This window comes from Tenrec ecaudatus, chromosome 6 (assembly GCF_050624435.1).
Source record: "Tenrec ecaudatus isolate mTenEca1 chromosome 6, mTenEca1.hap1, whole genome shotgun sequence".
NCBI lineage: Eukaryota > Metazoa > Chordata > Mammalia > Afrosoricida > Tenrecidae > Tenrec > Tenrec ecaudatus.
This window is the reverse complement of record NC_134535.1, coordinates 78,193,844-78,213,917: the sequence shown is the minus strand read 5'-3', so window position 1 is coordinate 78,213,917 and position 20,074 is coordinate 78,193,844. Positions and strand designations below refer to the sequence as shown.

General features: G+C 37.0%; 2 protein-coding genes across 2 annotated transcripts; both read left to right on the top strand.

The window, feature by feature from the left end:
• Window positions 1-9,224: 9,224 nt before the first annotated feature.
• Window positions 9,225-10,199, top strand: LOC142451479 (olfactory receptor 6C1-like). Its single transcript, XM_075553271.1, has one exon. It carries the CDS (start codon window positions 9,225-9,227, stop codon window positions 10,197-10,199), a length of 975 nt encoding a protein of 324 aa, XP_075409386.1.
• Window positions 10,200-17,732: 7,533 nt separating this feature from the next.
• Window positions 17,733-18,671, top strand: LOC142450968 (olfactory receptor 6C3). The gene has a single exon (XM_075552902.1). The coding sequence runs from the start codon at window positions 17,733-17,735 to the stop codon at window positions 18,669-18,671; it is 939 nt and encodes a 312-aa protein (XP_075409017.1).
• Window positions 18,672-20,074: the final 1,403 nt, after the last annotated feature.

Here is a 20,074-nt window from a genome sequence, read left to right as displayed (position 1 = left end):
ATAAGCATATTTGATATTGATTTCTCTTATTGCTAATGATCGTGCACATTTTTTCACATGGATCATGGCTGCCTGGCTGTCATCGTTGATAAAGTGTCTATTCATTTCTTGTGCCCTTTTACTGGCTGGGTTTGGAGGTTCCAGTTCTTTATTTTTTCTTCAAAATATGGAGATTTTTCATTATGTTCAGCGGTGTGTTTATGCCTTATATTAGGGTTCTTAAAATTGTTCCTATTTTTTCACTGATGGTCCTTAGAATTGTGTGGTTTATATTTGTCTAAGATCCATATTGAGATTGTTTCTATACAGTGGCATACCGTGTGGTTCTTGTTTCATTTTTTGCAGGTTAATTTCCGGGTTTTCTAGCAGCATTGGTTAAAAAAGCTATCTATTGCCCAATTGATGTGTTTCAGTTCTTTATCAAAATCAGTTGTCTATAGCTATTAGGTTGTGTTTCTAGGTTCTCAATCCAGATTCTTTTGTCTTTGTATCTATCATCATATCAACACCAGGTTGTCTTTATTACTATGACTATGACGTAGTTTCTAAGGTCTGGGAGAGAAAGCCTCCTACTTTGTTTTTATTTTCAATCGTGTTTTATTTATCCCAGGGTCCTTTCCTTCCCCTATAAATTGGGGATTGTTTTTCCCATTTTTGAAAATTTGTGGTAAGATTTGAATTTGAATTGCACTGAAGTTTTAAGTATTTTTCATAATTTTGACATCTTCCCAATGTTTACTCTGAATATCTAGGAATAGAGTATCTTGTTCCATTTGTGTTAGCTTATTTTGGTTTCTTGAAGTATTTCATACTTTTCTTAGTATAGTTTCTATTATTCTCATAATATTTATTCTTAAATGCTTATCTTTTGTGTATTATTGTAAGTGCTATATTTATTTTGATATTATTTTCAATATCATCATCCTTTATATACAAGAACCCAACTGATTTCTGTGTGTTGATTTTCTACATTGCCAAATATTTCAATAAGGTTAAGAAATTGTTTAATTGAATCTTTGGAGTTTTCTATATATAGTATTATGTCATGATATATTCTCTGTATAGGATTTTTATATTTCCTGTGCCTGTGTGGGTAATATATATTTATTTTTTATATGGCCCTGACTAATATTTTGGGACTATATTAAAGTAAAGTGGGGATAAAGTGAAACCTTGTCTAGTTTCTATTCTAAGAGGAAATTGTTTCAGTTTTTCTTCATTAAGTGAGATGCAAGCTTTTGGTTTTGCACATGTCACTTTTATTATGTTCTAAACCTATTTTATTAAAATATTTGATCAAGAATGGATAATGAATTGGACCAAATAATTTTCCTACATTGTTTAATAGAACTATATGATTCCTCTCCATTATTGCTTATCTGTTGAATTACATTGATTGTTTTTCTAATATTTAACAATCCTTGCATAGTTAGTATGAATCCCACTTGGTCATGATGTATTACTTTCTGCTGATTAGGTGAATTCTGTTGCCTGGAATTTCAATTAAGATCTTAGTATCTATATTCATTAGAGATATTTACTATAATTTCCCTTCTGATAATACCTCTGCATGATTTAAGTATAAGAGTTATAATTGATTCAGAAAATTAGTATGGGGTCTATTTGTATATTGTGAACTAGTTAGCTTAAAGTTGGTATTGTCTTCTCTAACTGTTAGATGATATTCCCCAGTGAAAACATCTAGACCTGGACATTTTGATATTGGAAGTTTTTTGTTTTTATTTTTTAATAAGGACAGTGCAATTTTCCTTCTCTTAATATCTCTTTTTTCAATTTACATAGTACAGAGAATCAGGGTCAAACAAAATTGGTACAGAGGAAAATACTTTATCTTGCCAAACAGTTCAGAAATATCCATTCTAGGATCCAGTACAAAATAGAGAACCGGCCTAAATTGCAATGTTGGGTTCCGTTACAAATTCAACATCTATTTCTTTAATTGCTAGACAGACACTTATTTTAAACCTACTAGTCGTGATTGCACTGTGAATTACATCGGGGACTATTAAATGTGAGGTCAGCCCTTCAAATTCTTCATCCATTTGTTGGGAGAAAACAAAGTTATCTGCTCCAATAAGAATACACTGTCTTAAAAGTCCTGTAAATTTTGCTTTGAGCCAAAATCTACTGATGACTATGAATTTGGCTTTGGGGCTGTGGTAACCGCAGTAATGTCTGGTGGTGTAATAAATTACATTCCGGGCTGCTAAATTGAAAGGTGGTGATTCAAAACCACATCCCACCAAATAAAGAGAGGAGACTTTGCCAAAGGTTTTATAGTCTATAAATTCTGTATAGAGTTGATAAGGGTTCGAATTAACTTGATAACAGTGTTTTTTTATGTACTTCATATATTAAAGAAGGTTCTCTTGTAGAATAATATTTAAGTGCTTAACAGCTAGCAAAACCAGGATGGAACTACATGAAAGAAAAATCCTAGCAGTTGGCACCAATAAAGCCTTCTCTGTTGCTTTTGAATTGATTCTGGTACATGGCAGACCTGTAGGACAAATTAGATCTTCACCATAGGTTTCCATGACAATAATTAATGGAGACTGATCAGCTGGTTGTTTTAGACCACCTATGATTGGGTTAGCAATTGAGTGCTTACCATTGGACCATCAATAATTCCTCCATGGAAACTCTATGGGCTAGTTCTACTCTATCCCATAAAGTTACTATGAGTCAGAGTCAACTTCATGCCCCCAAACAATAACACATATACAAAGCATTAATTTATTTTGCAGTTACCTTGACGATTAGAAACTGTCCAAAATTTTAAGATGTAGAGATCTTAAGTGTGCTTGATTAGGGAAGAATGAATATAAGGAGTTTGGGGGACCCTTCCAATGGATATGTAATCAACAGCTGTATAAAGACGAGGTGGTAATGACTATCATTGTACCATGCTGTCCATATGACAAAGTACCTCCACATATACCAGGGCACTTGAAGAAGTTCAGGAGAAAAGTAGATTAAAAGATAATCAAATATTTCCCATGAAAATTTTCAAACCTCCTGCCTCCTATTATTTCATCCTAAATGCAAACAACCACTCTCAGAAAGATTATTATTACTAAAGTGAAGCAGAAAATAAAGTGCTGACATCTTCCAAACCTCTAGTATGTACAGATTTGGTAATCAAATCCTGACTGAGATTAGATTAATGAGAAATAGGATTGAAAATATGGGTGGCAGATATGAATATTGTGCAGATGAGGTAGGAAGGGTAGACCTGGCCCCGGTGAGTATCCAAGACGGTAACTCTTTAAGGAAGTGGAACTCGCCTGAGCCTCCCGCCATGGAGTGCACGGTGCTTTCAAACCACGGACCTCACGGTCAGCAGCCCAGCGTGTAACCACTACGACACTAGGGTTCCTTTTTTGTCATTAAATGAATTCTTTATTTTTCACTAAATTTTATTGACTTCATTATGTATGCCAAGCATCTTTCCAAAGGCAAATATATATTTAACTTTTGTTAAACTCAAGGTGACTCCACAGCAACAGAGCGACTGCAGCATGGAATTTTCTATGTTTTAACCATTGAGATTCAGATGATCAGGTTTTTCTTCTTCCCAGGATATTTTGGATTTTATGTATGCCCCACCTTCCTACTAGAACTTCTACCGTTTTGCTAGAACTACTACCATTTTGTTCATAGCTGAATGTTTAACTGTGCAACCTAGGGACTCCTAATAACTAACTTCATGTTCCCTCAAACCTTATGAAATAGCTATGGACACTAGAGAAATAAATGGCATAGTTATAGATGGAGAGACTGAAGCACAGGAGAATTAAGTGACTTTGAAACCCAGTAAATGACTTAGACTGACACCCACAGATTCTCACTCTTCTCTATGAAAATATCCAGGTGCATGCCTATTAAATTTTATGAAAATAAAACATGCTGTTTAAAATCATTTAAGTATATAAAAACTTAAAGCCAACTTTTCCAGAAAACACCTGATAATTTGACAAGGGATTGTGCGTATGGAATAATATAAAGAATACTTAGTATTTTACAGCAGTGGTGTTAAGAGCTTGGTGCATCTATTCATATTTATAAATACACCATGGAGAAAAGTGGCTGCTGGTCCTCCTCCTCCTGCTGGCCTACACCCGGCACATGCTTCCTGGGACTCCAGTCAGCAGCCTCTGCCGAGGCCTATTGGCCATAAGAGCTGTTGGCAGTCTGCCATGGTGCCTGCCTTGAATCCATTTGGCACTGCCTATATTGCCTGTGGTTTGGGTTTTGTTCTCCCTCTTGCCTTGTCTTCCTGTTTGCTGCCTCTTCTCCAGCAAGCAGCTGCGTCAGTCAGGAAGGGACTCTGGCTAGCACCTGACCTGCAGACTGAAACTGGACTGGGGTTTCCAGCTCTGCCCTTGTGAGGGTGTTCTCTTTGTGTAAATTTCTTTCTTGAGGTCTATTTATTTCTTACAAACATATGTGTGTTATTGGTTTGGTTTCTCTAGAAGACTCATCTTTGTGCATTTGTTACCAAAAGTGCAGGTCTAGAGACACATGTCATAAGGCTGCAGAGGGAGAGTATGTCTCACTTCTGCCTCATGATTAAGTGGAGTTGGCTTCTTTATTTCCCTTGTTCAGGCAGGAGAAATCAGAGGCAACTTCTCACGTGGTTTATGGAGTGGGATCAATTGCAAAGGTTCCTGAAGCATGGAAGCATGGGGGTTTTCTTAAGTACTAAATTAAAGACGGGGCCTGGGAAGTGAACTACATGACTCAGACATTCTGATATTCTGATATTCAGGCATTTATCTGTTATTCTTCAGTTTAAAATTCCAGGAATCTGATACATTTTCTCAGGTATTCTTCCCTGAAAAGACTGAGAGAAATGTAATGAATGTTAAGCTGTCTTGTAGGGAAAAAGAGTGACTTTGGGATTTCCCTTAGACCAAAGTCTATGTTTTTTTTAAATCATTTTATTATGGGCTCATACAACTCTTTTTACAATCCGTACATACATCATTCGTGTCCCGCACATTTGTACATATGTTGCCATCAGCATTCTCAAAACACCCACTCTCCACCTGAGCCCCTGGCATCAGCTCCTCATTCCCCCCACTTCCCCCAAACCCTTGATAATTTGTAAATAATTATTATTTTATCATATCTTACATCATCCAATGTCTTCCTCTCCCAGTTCTCCGCTGTCCGTCCTCCAGGGAGGAGGTAGCATCTAGACCTTGTCATCTGTTTTCTTCTCTCCCTTACCCTCCCTGATACCTTCCAGATATCGCCACTCTCACCACTGTTCCTGAGGGGCTCATCTCTCCTGGATTCCCCATATTCCCAGTTCCTATCCGTACCATTGTACATCTCCCGGTCCAGTCAGTTATGTAAGGTAGAATTGGGATCATGATAGTGGGGGGAGGAAGCATTCAAGAACCAGAGGAAAATTGTATGTTTCATCACTGCTACACTACACTCTGACTGGTTCGTCACCTCCCCACAGCCCTTCTGCAAAGGAATGTCCAGTTTCCCCCAGATGGGCCCTGGGTCCCCACTCTGCACTCCCCCTCATTCACAGTGCTATGCTTTTTTTTGTCTTTGATGTTTTTAAACAGCATGATTGAGAAGAGGAAGGGTTCCTGCATCACCCGGCCAGACTTGCTGGGCTGTATGCATAGGAACAGGAGAGTATAGAAAAGAGAAAATCCAACTTCAATGTTGTTTTAAAAATAATTGTGTTTAAGACTATATTTTCGCAAATGATTAAAAATTTTGCTTTCTTTCTAGTGTTGCTATTCAGATGTGAGAAATAAATGAATATTGGAAATTATGATTCCATACAACTTGTAAGCCTTCTTTAATACTGCTCTTTACTTTTTTTCCACATGGCAACACACAGCTAGAGGAGAAATTATTACAAGTCAGTTATGGAGGGCCATATAAATTAATTAATGTCAATTTAAGGTATAAAACATACAAAGTGTTGAAATGGCAAATTATTGTCTCTTTCTATAACATAAGGGAGTTTCATTAAATTTGTTGAAATATTCCATTTTCTTTGAATTCAATTTCTAGCAATTTATCATTATTATTATAGTTTTATTGACATGTCTTCTACAATTTAACAAATCCATTCAAATATAATTGTGTTGTTTAATCCCATTGAGTGGAGTTATACAATCATCAATGGTTTTAGCTCTGACTTCCCTACCCCCACCTCTAGCTCTCCTCCTGTACCCTCAGGGAACCATTACTCCTGTTACTGATTCTGAAGGATTATCCATCTTGATTTTCATGTACTGAATGACATTAAATATACAAATGAACATACACAAATCTAATATGATTAATGAGGTAAAACAAACAACAGCAATGTTAGCAAAGGTAGGCAATATTAGAGAACTAGTGGATGATTTTGTGGTTCATCAGAGCCATGCCTATGCTTAGATTTATGCTCCTTTCCATTTGGCTCTTCTGAGTGGGTCATGCAGGTGAGTTTTGGGTCTCTATTGCATCCATACCCCTTCCCATTGAAGTGCTTGCGTGTTTTTGAACTTGTGATACCTCTTCCCTTCAACACCTCATGATCATGCAAACTGGTGTGCTTCTTCCATGTGGCTTTTTAACTTCCCTGCTGATGGGCTGCTTGTTTTATTACAAAAAAAACTTCTAAGACTCCAGACTATATGTGTTCTGATAGTTGGGCACCATCAGCTTTCTTCATTTGCTTATGGACCCATTTTGTCTTTAGTGATCATGTCTGGAATGTGAGTTTGATACTGCTCTTGATTACATTTTGCTAAAGGGGGTGTTGGCAGAGGGGGTGTTCAGAAATTGCCCAGAAGAAGCAGGCTTTCCTTTGAAGCAAAGGTCCAGTAAGCAGAGGCAAGCACCTCTCAGATCCTAGAGTACCAGGACATTTGCATTTGAAAAGACATGCAGACCACCCAGAACTGCTAAAAGGGAGACTAAAGGAACAAAGAAGCAAAAATGACTACTCACTGTAAAAAAATGTTTGAGTTAAGAAGTTGTCCTTTGGATGAACTAAGCTTGGAAAAATATTTTCCTCTCAAAGAAAATTCCCTAGTAGGACAGAAATTTAAAGGAAGTCAATGAGCAGCCTGGCATGTTTCGAGGGTAGCCACCTGGCTCCTCTTGTTGAGTGGAAGTGGGGGAATTGCAAGACTGAGGAGATGAACTGCATTTGAACTTGTCCTACCGGCACTGCTTACTTGATCCACAGTGGCTAGAGCTGATATGAGCGAGAAGGGGAAGGCTGGCTGGTCTGAAGTCTAATGAGTTGCATGGAAGCTAATGAAATGGGTATGACTTAACCTGAGAGTGCTAGGAATGAGGAGAGTAAGTGAAGGGGTCAGATGCTATTTCCTAATAATCTAGTTAACGTTAGGGTTGAGTTGACCTGAACCTGAACAAAAATAAAGAGAATGATGTTCAATTCAACTATGACCTGTTATATATTGCTGAATGCTAGTTGGAAGGCCTTCTCTAGACTGGACTTTATTTATAGATGCAGCTGGTCAAAGTTCCAAATGGAATGAAGTTTCTTTACTTCAATGAATACTGGTTTGATTGAAATGGAAGATTTAGAAACTGGATATCCAAAATGGGGAGAGATACAGACATAAAATGGCTGGCTTATAAACTTTTGTGGGTTTCCTAAATTTGAAATGAGCAGAACGAACAAAGAAAATTTCTCTCTGGATAGTTTTCTTTTTCCTGATGAGTCTTAGGAAGAGAGAGTGGGGAATATGTTAATAGGATTATAGGATTCAATTGCAAGTCATTTTTAATAGTACTGAAATCATTAGGTATCAATTTTTTAGCTCTTAGTTAAAAGGAACTAAAGTTTAATCTTTTGTGTGTTGTACATGTGTTAGCTGTCTCATGGTACTCACAAGTATCATTTAATATTTTTATTTTGTTTGAAGATTTCGTATGGATATTAGTTGTGGACAAGGCCAAGTTGAAAAGTGGTAACAATTAGCTATTGTGTCAACTTGGCTACACTTATAACAAGACATGAGTGAAGCACAATCCTTCACTCAACGCACAGCATGGTAAAGTTTCTGTAGGATGGTGGCCTATTGCATGTGTGCATAAAGATGATATGTAGAATTAGCCCCTACTCTTTTTCCTCCTATTGGCCTCAATCATGCATGTAATCCTTTGGGAGTTGAGTTGTCAGTCATTCATGTGGTCTCCTGACCCTGAGAGCTTTCAGCAGCTTGTTCTGTTGCCCATGTTAAGTCCACTAGACACTGCCTCCATGGGTTTTTGGTCTTTCTTTCTTCTGCTTTCTATTCCTGCTTCATTGGACTAGAAGTTTCATGAGTTGAGAAGGTTCCAGAGTTAGCATGTGACTTGGAGCTGCACTGGCATTTGCCTACTCTGTGGTTGTGTGGTCCACTCCCATTATATACATATTATTCTTGGTGTAAAGATTTATATCGGGGAGGAGATGAGTCACTAAGGGTTCAGTGTAGCAATAATGAAACTCACAACCTTCCTCCAGTTTGTAAACGCTTCCTCCCCCCCAATTATCATGTTCCCAATTCTCCCTTGCAAACCTGGTTAGACCAGAGGATGCACAGCGGTACAATTGAGATCTGGAAACACAGGGAATCTAGGACAGATGAACCTCTCAGGACCAATGGTGAGAGTGGTGATACCGGGGGTAGGGGGATGTGAAGTAGAAAGGGGGAAGCAATCTCGAGGATCTACATATAACCTCCTCTCTGGGGGATGGGAACAAGAAAGTGGGTGAAGGGAGATGCCAAGCAGTGTAAGATAAGATAAAATAATAATTTATAAATTATGAAGGGTTCATGAGGGATGGGGAAGGGGGGAAGGGGGAGGGAGATAGAGAGAAAAAGGGAAAATGAGCTGATTCCAGGAACACAAGCGGAAGGCGAATTTTGAGAACAATGAGGGCGACGAATGTATAGCGATGGTTTGCACAATTGATGTATGTATGGATTGTGATAAGAGTTGTATGAGCCCCAATAAAATGATTTTTAAAAATAGAAAAAGAAAACATGGAAGCATTATGTACATGGTTTAAAATTCCCCTAAATGTGAAATAGCATACTATCTCAGCCAACTTCCCCTTCTACACTTGGATAGTCTGTCAATGTTCTCTTACTTCCAGTGTGTTCTTTGTGCTTCATTCCATAGATCTGCCAAGAGAGAAATAAACAAGTAACCGAACAATGAAAAACCATACAGCAACCATGGAGTTCATCCTCCTGGGATTGTCAGATGACCCAAACCTTCAGATTGCGATTTTCATCTTTCTGTTCATCACCTACATGCTCAGCATCACAGGGAACTTGACCATTATCACCCTTACCCTGTCAGATGCACACCTACAAACCCCTATGTATTTTTTCCTGAGGAATTTCTCCTTGTTAGAAGTTTCATTCACATCGGTTTGTATACCCAAGTTCCTGCACACCATTATCACAGGAGATAAAACTATTTCTTTCAATGATTGCATGGCTCAGTTATTTTTTTTAATTCTCTTGGGAGCCACCGAGTTTTACCTTCTGGCTGCCATGTCCTATGATCGGTATGTGGCCATCTGCAAACCCCTGCATTACGTGACCATCATGAATCGGAGAGTCTGCACACTGCTGGTCTTCTCTTCATGGCTGACTTCATTCCTCATCGTGTTCCCTGGGCTCCTGTTGCTCTTACAGTTTGACTACTGTCGCTCTAACATCATTGACCATTTTGCCTGTGATTATGTTCCCCTCCTCCAACTTTCTTGTTCAGACACAAAATTCCTAGATCTAATGAGCTTTTCCTGTGCTGTGTTTACTCTAATGTTCACTTTGACATTAATAATTCTGTCTTACGTCTCTATCATCAGAACAATTTTGAGAATCCCTTCCAGGAGCCAGAGGACAAAGGCCTTTTCCACATGTTCTTCCCACATGATTGTCATCTCCATCTCTTTTGGTAGCTGCATTTTCATGTATATTAAGCCCTCAGCAAAAGAGACAGTGCCTTTGCGCAAGGGTGTATCTTTGCTAAATATTTCAGTAGCTCCCATGTTGAATCCCTTTATTTACAGTCTAAGGAATCAACAAGTCAAGCAAGCCTTCATGGACATGACAAGGAAGATTGCATTTTTTTATAAGCAAATGTCAATACATCATGTCTGGAATCACAGGCACATATAAGGACAATTTAAAGTCTATATGTCATTTTTGTAGGTTGTTGAAATCATGATGGCCCCTTTCATTTCTTTTCATGAATTTTTTCTAATAGTCCACAGACATATTTGTATTTTTCATTCATTTTAGCACAGTTATTTTATACATTTCTATTCCTTATATTTACATATAGTTCTGTTTATCACAATTCTGCAATAAAAATAATTTTGCAATTATAGATGTCTTTTAAAAGCAATGAGCTGTAGAGCACAAGAGCCAACATAAAAGTATAGATATGATTTTATTTATTGTACATAGAATAGAGTTTTTTGATTTGTCACTATTTCAGTCAAAATTTTCTCTCCTAATCTTGCAATTCCCTAGTACATATAGACAAGGTTTTTCCAAACCTGCAAAATGTCATATGCATTAAGAAATATGCCAATCTTTTTGCTTGATAATTAAAAAATGAAAAATTGGTATTCATTTTAAAATGAAGAGACCATGTAATTTATCTGTTTATAAAAAGCTATATTGTTAGCCATTTATGTCTATAAATACAAGTGCTAAATAGGTATTTTGAAAATCTAGCAATTGCTCTTTCTCAGTGCATAGGGTGGGCGTTTGTTACATAGCTACATATTCACATATATGCATACACATATGTACACCTGAATGTGTGCATGCATACATTCAATGCTTGTATATACACTGATGTTGAAATAATGTCAGATTCCAAAGATTAGTTCATTTACTGCTATTTATCAGAAGATAAATTCTTTCTTAATGTCAGTAGTTAAAAATAATAATTTAGAGATCTTATCAAGGTCTGACTAGTTGGAAATGAGGACATATCACTTAATTTTTGCCTTAGAAATAATGCTAGTGTGTAGAAAATACAATATTAACAATAAATGAATTTATTTGCTATATAGAAAACTCAGATGAATCTGTTAAAAATGCTCTTCTGTTAATTTAATAATAAATGGTTAAAATAATTAGGGAAGATGTGTTTGTATTTATCTGTGAATTTTTCCCTTGATGTTAAAATCAGAATGCAAAGAAGTAATATAAATTTCATCAATTTTGAAATAGTAGCAAAGACTCAAATTCTAATCAGTAGTCTAAAATTATCAATGATGCTCCTACATTAATTCATGAATGTTAGTACAGAATTGGCTGGGAAAAATAAAGGGACAGAAATTTGAATGATATTGAGAATCTTAGATGGAAGTCATGAATTGAGTCTCAACTTACTTCCTATCAGAGTTATGAATTGTAAGTGGAATAAAAATTGATATCCTGGGTCTTAGTAAATTGAAATGGACTAGTACTGGCCATTTATAATCAGAAAATCTTATGGTTTTACTGTGCTTGGAAATAAAAATTTAAGAAGAATGGTGGCACATTCATCATAAAAAAATTCAAGATCATTCTTGAAATACAATGATGTCTGTGACAGTATAATATCTATATGCCTACAGAGAAGTCCAGTCAATGCAAATATTATTCAAATTTGCAAACTAATTTCTAAAGCTCGTGATAAAGAAACAAGGTTGCTACCATTATTTTCAACTCAAAATTGATCAAACATTCCATCAAGATACATTGGGTGATTGGAATGGGAAAGCTGGAAATGAAGAGGAAGGAACAGTAATTGGAAAACAGCCTTGTTGATTGAAATGAATCTGGAAATCTTTTGATAGAATGTTGCCAGTTCAACCACTTCTTCATTTGTGGGGGGAGGTCAGACGCTTACAGACATCCTCCCTGAGGGCAGTTAATCACCAGACTACAGGGTAGGCCTGGCTCCATGCTGTTGGGGACAACAAACTATTTCTCCCTGAGGCCTGTGACCAAGAGTTCACACCCTACCAATAATGGTCTCTATCAGTTGAGCCAGGTAACAGGCAAAACTGGCTCTGTGACATCCAAAGTTAAGTTGCCATCCTAAATCTAGGATCCACCCACCTTGCCATATGTATACCCCCAATCCCTCCTCTTCCTATTACGTGAACACCCCTAGATCACCCCCTCTCATTACTGTGTTACCTATAGCACAACCCCTTCCTGTGACGTATGTCCTCACCTGTAATTAGGGGGCTTGCACGTCCCCAGAGAAGATAAAAAGCCTGGGCTAGCATTAAGCGTGCTCTCTCCTTCCACGTGGAGCACCAAGCAGGGCTGAGGTGAACACGCTGCCATGGATCGTGTCTGACTCCATTTATTTCAATACTTGTCTTCTATCTCTCATGCTCTCTGTAACTTTACTATGATCGTTACTTATTATCGCTGTACAATTGTGCCTACCAGACCCGTAATGATGTGTTAGGGGCTGGCTTCCCCTGACATTCATTGGAAATACCTTTGGAAACAATATAAACAGAAACTCTATACATCGACCTCACCAGACAGATTATGCAGGAATCAAATATAAAGTATCTGTGGGAAGAGGCAAATGGTAAGCTCGATATTAGAAAACAAAATGTACAAACGTGCTTGACACAATGGATGTACGTATGAATTGTGATAAGTTTTACGAGCCCCCAATAAAATGATTTTTTTTAAATGTAATTAATTACAGCTTCAGATCTGGACAAATTAATTGTGAATTTTTATTAATATCAAAATGTTCCTGTTAGGAAAAAACAAACAAACTCTAAATGAAACTCATTGCTATCGAGACAATGCCTCATAGGGACCCTATCTTTCAAGGTAAACATCCCCCATGAGTTTCTAAGACTGTAACTCCTTATGGAACATGAAGCCCCATGTTTCTCCCAAGGAGCCCTGAAGCTGAAGGAGCCACATGGACATCCCTTTCAGCGTTGACATACTTGTACTGCCACTGAAGTCACAAGACTTCCCAGCCACTGGCCGGTGATCTTCCTGAATTCAGCATCATTGCATGTGTTTCATGAGTCTGAAGAGGGCTTTATAGATTGGTATCAGTATATATGATAATATCGGACTTATGGACTTCATCGGGACTGGGCTGGGATATTTTCTTAATATATAATTTCTCTTTATATAAAGTTATTTTTATACACATATGAGTGTCTATCAATTTGTTTCTCTAGTCTACACAGACTAACACAGAGCCATTGGTGGTTTTGAACTGTCAACCTCAGGTATCACAGCATGAAACATGACCACTATGAAACCAGAGGTCCTCTAAGCTTGATAAAAGGGACTGGAATAAAGACAGGAGCCAACTGTGGGTCAGAATTTGTAAGTTCACATGTAAGTTTAGGTTGAAATGGAAGACAATAAAACAATTTCATAAAAGCCTAAATATTACCCTGAATATAACCCATCTGAATGTAGAAAATATCTCAAGAACAGATTTGACATATTGAATACTAATTACACAAGACCTAATGAGTTAGGCAATAATATCACGAACATCAGACAGGAAGAAAGCAAAAGATCATAAAAAGACAAGAAAGAAAGAAAAGATCAAACAGATATCACGAGACTGACACTTGCTCTTAAATATACAGTAGCTAAAGCAAACGAAAGAATGATGAAGCAAAAGCACAATAAAAGATGTCAAAGGTCAGCCCAAGAAAATAAAGTATTATCATGAAAAGTGCAAAAACTTGGAGTTAGAAAGCCAGCAAGGAAGAACGTGCTCAGCATATACCAAGCTGAAAGAAAGAAAACAAAAAAAAAAACACCCAGGCTTTAATTAAACTATTGAAGGATGTAATGGGCAAATTATTAAATGATAGAGTAACTACAGAGTCACTATACAAAAAATATTAGTTGATAATCAACTATTTTAAAAAGAAACATATGATCAGTATCCAAACATGCTGAAGAAATCCAGGTTGCAACAAAGGAAATAGCAAAAAAAGAAAGAAAGAAAAAAATCACAAACAAGGAACTGCCAGAAATTCAAAGAACATTCCGATGAGGATGTGGAAGAGAGATAGTGTTATGAACATCAGGTGGGTCCTGACTGAAAGCAGAGAATCCAGAGAGATGCTTATTGTGTTTCCTTGACTATGCAAAAGCATTTGGCCGTGTGACTCATAACAAACTAGGAAAATGTTGAGAGGAATAGGAAATCCAGACCATCTCATGCTCCCCATGTGACATCGATGCATGGACCAAGAGGCAGGGAATGTGGAGAGGTTTAATGTCAGGAAAGGTGTGTGTCAGGGTGGTTTCCTTTCACCATGCTTCTTCAATCTGCATAGTCGAGCTCCTCACAATAAACCATGTGAGAAGCTGGACTATATGAAGAAGAATCGAACATCAGGATCAGAGCTTATTAAGAGTGCGTAACACACAGATGACACAGCCTGCTGGAAGCCAGGATGACTTAAAGCATTTGCTGATGACTCTAAGAGACTAAAAGCTTCTGTATGGATTGCAACTCGATGTAAAGGAAACCAAATCCTGACAACAGGACCAGTAGACATCAACATAGCAAACGGAGAAACAATCAGTTGCCAAAGGTTTTGTTTTCACTTGGTTCCCAATCAAAGCACATGGAAATAGCAGTCGAGAAGCTAAATGATGTATTGCATTTGAAAATGTGCACACGACTCTAATTCTATCTTACAAATCTGGCTACACCAGAGCATGCACATGGGTACAGATAAGAGCTGGAAATACAGGCAATATATGACAGATAAACTCCTCAGGACCAATATTGAGAGTAGCCATACCAGGAAGGGAAGGGGAAGGTGTGGGGAGAAAAGGGGAACAGATCACAATGATCTACATATAACCCCCTCCCAAGAGGATTGACACCAGTCAATGGGGGTAAAGGGAGACATCAGACAGTGCAAGACATGATAAAACTATTGTTATAAATGATCAAGGATTCATGAGGGAAGGTGGATGGGGGAGGGGGAAATGAGCTGATACTAAGGACTCAAGTAGAAGAAAAATACTTTGAAAACGATGGCAACTTATGTACAAATGTGCTTGAGACAATGGGTGTATGTATGGATTGTGATAAGAGGTGTACAAGCCCCAAATAAAATAATGTAAAAATAAATAAAAATAATAATTGTGTTCATGAATAAGGACAAACTTTGAAGGCTAAGGGGCTTCAAATCTAAGCCACAGTATTTTCAATCACTTCCTAGGCATGTGAAACAAGACCAAAGAAGCCAGGTATTTGTACTCTGGTGTCGGCAAAGATTATTGAATGTACTGTGGACTGCCATAAAAGCAAATACCTCTGACATGGAAAGATAGCAAGAATTCTCCTTAGAAATGAGCTTGGTGAGGCTTACCCCAGGTACTTTGAGCATGTTAGCATGAGAGAAAAGACAATGAAAAGTACGTCCTGTTTGTCTAAGTGATAGGCCACTGAATAAGCGAAAGACACTCATGGATATGCCCGACTGAGTGGCAAGAATGGGCTCAAACATAGTGATTGTGGGGGCGGGTGTGTGTGCAGAACCAAGCAGGCTTCCGTTCTGTGTGCACAGGGCTGCTATGAGTGGAAGCCCATTGGACTGCACCTAACAACACTATCGGGTTGCTAAGAGGTGGAATTGCCTGGAAGGCAGGGGGTCTGGGGTTCTTCTGCATAAAAACCTGAGAATGTTTTATTTTTGTAAAATATTGAGAAATCCCTTTATAGTGACATAAGTGGTGAGGCAGTTCATTTAGCGATGATTAATATTGATGCATAGATCATAGTTTATTAGAAAAGCATGCCACATCATTCCAAGTAGCAACCATAACCTATAAACACTAACTCCTCATCCTCTCCTTTCACCAGCTCATGGAAAACTCTACTCTTAATATTTGTCTCTTTTAATTTGCCTTTTTTGTATGTGTGTTACAATCTTATTTAATATTTACCTGTATATCTATTGCTAAGTATCTAGAAAACATTTTGTAGGAAAGTAATTCCATACTTGTTTTATTATTTATGAATAAAGTTGTAAATATCAGTGCATATCAAGTGACTTATTAAAGGAAGCAAATATTATGTAGAAGTCACCATGTTAAGTTCTCTGTGGGATCCAAAGATGAATGTAACTTCTCAAGGGAGATCCACTATAGAAAGGACTTATGGGATCCTGAGAAATCTCAGAGCTCCCTCTAGAATTCCCTGTGGTCTAATAATATAGTAGAGATGTGACCTGGACTTTGTGTTGTTGCCAAGAGGTGGGTACAAAGCCTTTGCTAAACTTAGACAAGTATGCTTCGGGCATTTTGAGATATAACGATAACCAGGGGAAATCTGATCTTAGTTTAAGATTCATTCTCTTAATACCTAGGGTGGTCTTATGTCATACTTTGCTTTGAATATTAGTTCTAGATCACAATTATTGAATGGTATTTTAATGTAGCTTTCACATTTGAAAATTTCCATTGTTATTTCCTGAAATATTTCCTTTACGTCATCCTAAAATGGAAAAATAATAACATCAAATTTGACTAGTACGAACTTTACTAGTTTCTGACGGGAAGGGTAAGATTTTACAATCCATATTCAATAACTGGAATTTGCCTATGTGAAATTGGAGCTAATAGCTGCCAGGACTATAGTAGACCCAGCAAAGTGAAAAGTATATCAATTCAAAGCAGCAGCTCAATAGCCGTGGACTGAGTAGGTTAGGACAAACGGCGGAAGGTTGTCGACGCTCTTCTGGGTTACCTACTCGAATGAGCATCTTCATGGAATAGATAACTGTGGAACAGAATTACAAAAAGGGAAACATTTTTCCATAAATTTTAATAAATGAAGAAAATGAATACTTACATGAAAATGAACTGAGTAGTGCTCAAGATACTAAAATTAGAGGCAATTTTCCAATATGTGCTTTATTGCAGCAGAAAATGAATAGATTCTCCCAATTTTTGTTCAAAAAATTGTTTATATATAAACGTGTACATTTACAAATATATCAAGTCATAGGAACCATGGAGGAATATAATGGAATAATTTGACTAATCATTAAGTGAGTAATTGAATTTATATTATTTATTAATCAATTATAGTATTTACTCTATTTATAGAGACTATATATAGTGTTCTCACATTATGTTGATAATTAGATCTATCATTCTTATGGTTAAAAATAAAGTACACTTCCTCATTCCTTATATTATGTTAGAATCTGATATATGTTAGAATATAATATATGTTTTAATATATCCTCATATTGATAATGAATTATGATTTTAGTATTTTAAATTTTACTTTTGCTTTTTGATGAGCTTAAACTCACCCATTTTTGTTTTTAGGAGATAGAACCAATGAATACATACATTACCCATAGCTATGTACTTTCTATGTCTCTCAACAAAAATGAAATTATATTTTGCATAAGCTAAATAAAAAGTGAGAATTATTTACCATCTCTCAAAATTGTGGTCTCTTTTGTGAATATTTCTTAACTGCTGTGGTGTTTTAAAAATAAAAGAATAAATATTTTTAAAATGACATAAGCAAGATATTAAATGTAAGAAAAATGGACTATAAGGGACATTTCAGAACTCTATTGATGATTATGATGGTGAACATTATGTATCATATCTTTCATATACTTAAAAGAAGATTTAAAGGACAATGAGAGAGAGATGAACAACCACAGTGTGATCACAGAGTTTGTCCTCTTAGGCCTTTCTGATGATCCTGACCTTCAGATTGTGATTTTCCTCTTTCTGTTCATCACGTATATTCTAAGCATCACTGGAAACATGACTATCATCACCCTAACCTTGGTGGACTCCCATCTGCAGACCCCGATGTATTTCTTCCTCCGGAATTTCTCCTTCTTAGAAATCTCCTTTACAACAGTTTGCATCCCTAGATTTCTGGGGGCTATTATCACCAGAGATAAGACCATTTCCTACAACAGCTGTGCAGCTCAGCTCTTTTTCTTTATATTTATGGGAGTGACCGAATTTTTCCTTCTCACAGCCATGTCCTATGACCGTTATGTGGCCATCTGCAAGCCCCTGCATTACACAACCATCATGAGCAGGAAGCTCTGCACCTTGCTTGTATTATGTGCTTGGCTGGGGGGGTTTCTAACCATTTTCCCACCCCTTATGCTTCTCCTCCAGATGGATTACTGTGCTTCCAATGTTATTGACCACTTTGCATGTGACTATTTTCCACTCTTACAACTATCGTGCTCAGATACATGGCTCCTAGAAGTAATTGGCTTTTACTTTGCTTTGGTTACGTTGCTATTCACCTTAGCATTAGTGATTTTATCCTACATGTACATCATCAGGACTATTCTGAGAATCCCCTCTGCCAGTCAGAGGAAGAAAGCTTTCTCCACTTGCTCCTCTCACATGATTGTCATTTCCATCTCGTATGGGAGCTGCATCTTCATGTATGCCAACCCTTCCGCGAAAGAAAAGGCATCAGTAACCAAAGGAGTGGCTATTCTCAACACCTCTGTGGCGCCCATGCTCAACCCCTTCATTTACTCCCTGAGGAACCAGCAAGTAAAACAAGCCTTCAAAGACTTGCTCCAGAAAGCATTGTTTTCTACAAATAAATGAAATAGATTTTCTTTGTTTTCTAAGCAAAACTGCAGTGACATGGAGTTGTCAGGACTCTGAAACATCATTGAGTGTTTCTTTGTGTTGGTGTGAACAATTAAATAAAACTTGAAATGCCTATGTATGTCAGGTAGGCTTGCTCCCCTCGAGTCTTTCACCTGTCACATACTTCAATTAGATGTTTTCCAAGCCCTTTCTTCCATGTCTGTGACTGAGTTTCTCTAAAGCAGGATCAAAGTATATAAGGAAGTTAATTTTTCCTACCACATTCTCTAAAAACTGTGTGCTTTCCTTAACAACATATTCTAAATGAAATTGGAGTAAAATAGTTTTAGTTCAGCTCAAAGTCACAGGTATGATGTTTTTGTACTAAATGTAATGCTTCAAACATTGTGTAGCTTCTTTATGTATTTTTCAAGATGAATAATGATGTCATAAATAATATTTTCAGAAATGTTATACCCTCCCTATATGCATGTTCATTACATTCCATGCCTAGGGCTAACATGTACTATTGTTGTGTAAATTATAGAGCTTTATATGTTGCGGAAATTATTGTATATTTCTATATACATATTGATCTAATATTGTTTAGCTTTTATAGAATTTCCTTGTTCTATACCACTTTGTAGGAGGTCTTTGGTATAGTGCTGGCAAGTTGGACCGCTAGCTTCAAGATCAGCAGTTCAAAACCACCATCGGATCCTTGGGAGAAAGACAGGACTTTTTCTACCTTAAAAGTTCTAGTCTCTTAAAAAAAAATAAATAAACAAAACAAAAAAAAAGTTCTAGTCTCAGAAATCCACAGGGGCATAAGTCTACATTGACTATGGCAGTGAGGTTTTGAGAGCCACTTTTTAGAAAATATTCATCTTCCTTCTGAAACTCACAAAATAAATGCACTAAATTTGAATCACCTTCCACTTTATTTTGCTGAAAATTAGAGAAAGTTTCTTTGAGAAATGTAAAATAAATGTAGAGTGTGCTGTAATGATTTTAGGAGCCCTGCTTGCATAGTGGTCACACATTCGGCTGCGATCCACATAGTTGGCAAATTAGAAACCACCAGCGGCTCTGCAATAGAAATACTTGGATTTCTACTCTACTTCACAGTTGCTGTCTCAGAATCCCACAGAGGGTAGCTATGGGGCAGCAAGGACTGGAGGGCAGTGAGTTTGTTTTTGAGGTTTCTATGGTGATTATTTTAATTATATGTATACACATTACATACAGTGTTTTGATAATAAATGGCTTCATTTAATATTTAAAATATAAGTTATTATGATGTTGTGGTGGAAGAATTTCAACTTACAATGTTCATTTTTTCTTATTCTCCCAAATAATGCTGATCAAGATATTTTGTCAAACACACTTCCTTTAAAATATAGAAATAAAATTTCAAT

Bases quoted from the DNA above. Each gene is read 5' to 3' on its own strand.
- LOC142451479 (XM_075553271.1), top strand. From the start codon at position 9,225: ATGAAAAACCATACAGCAACCATGGAGTTCATCCTCCTGGGATTGTCA.
- LOC142450968 (XM_075552902.1), top strand. From the start codon at position 17,733: ATGAACAACCACAGTGTGATCACAGAGTTTGTCCTCTTAGGCCTTTCT.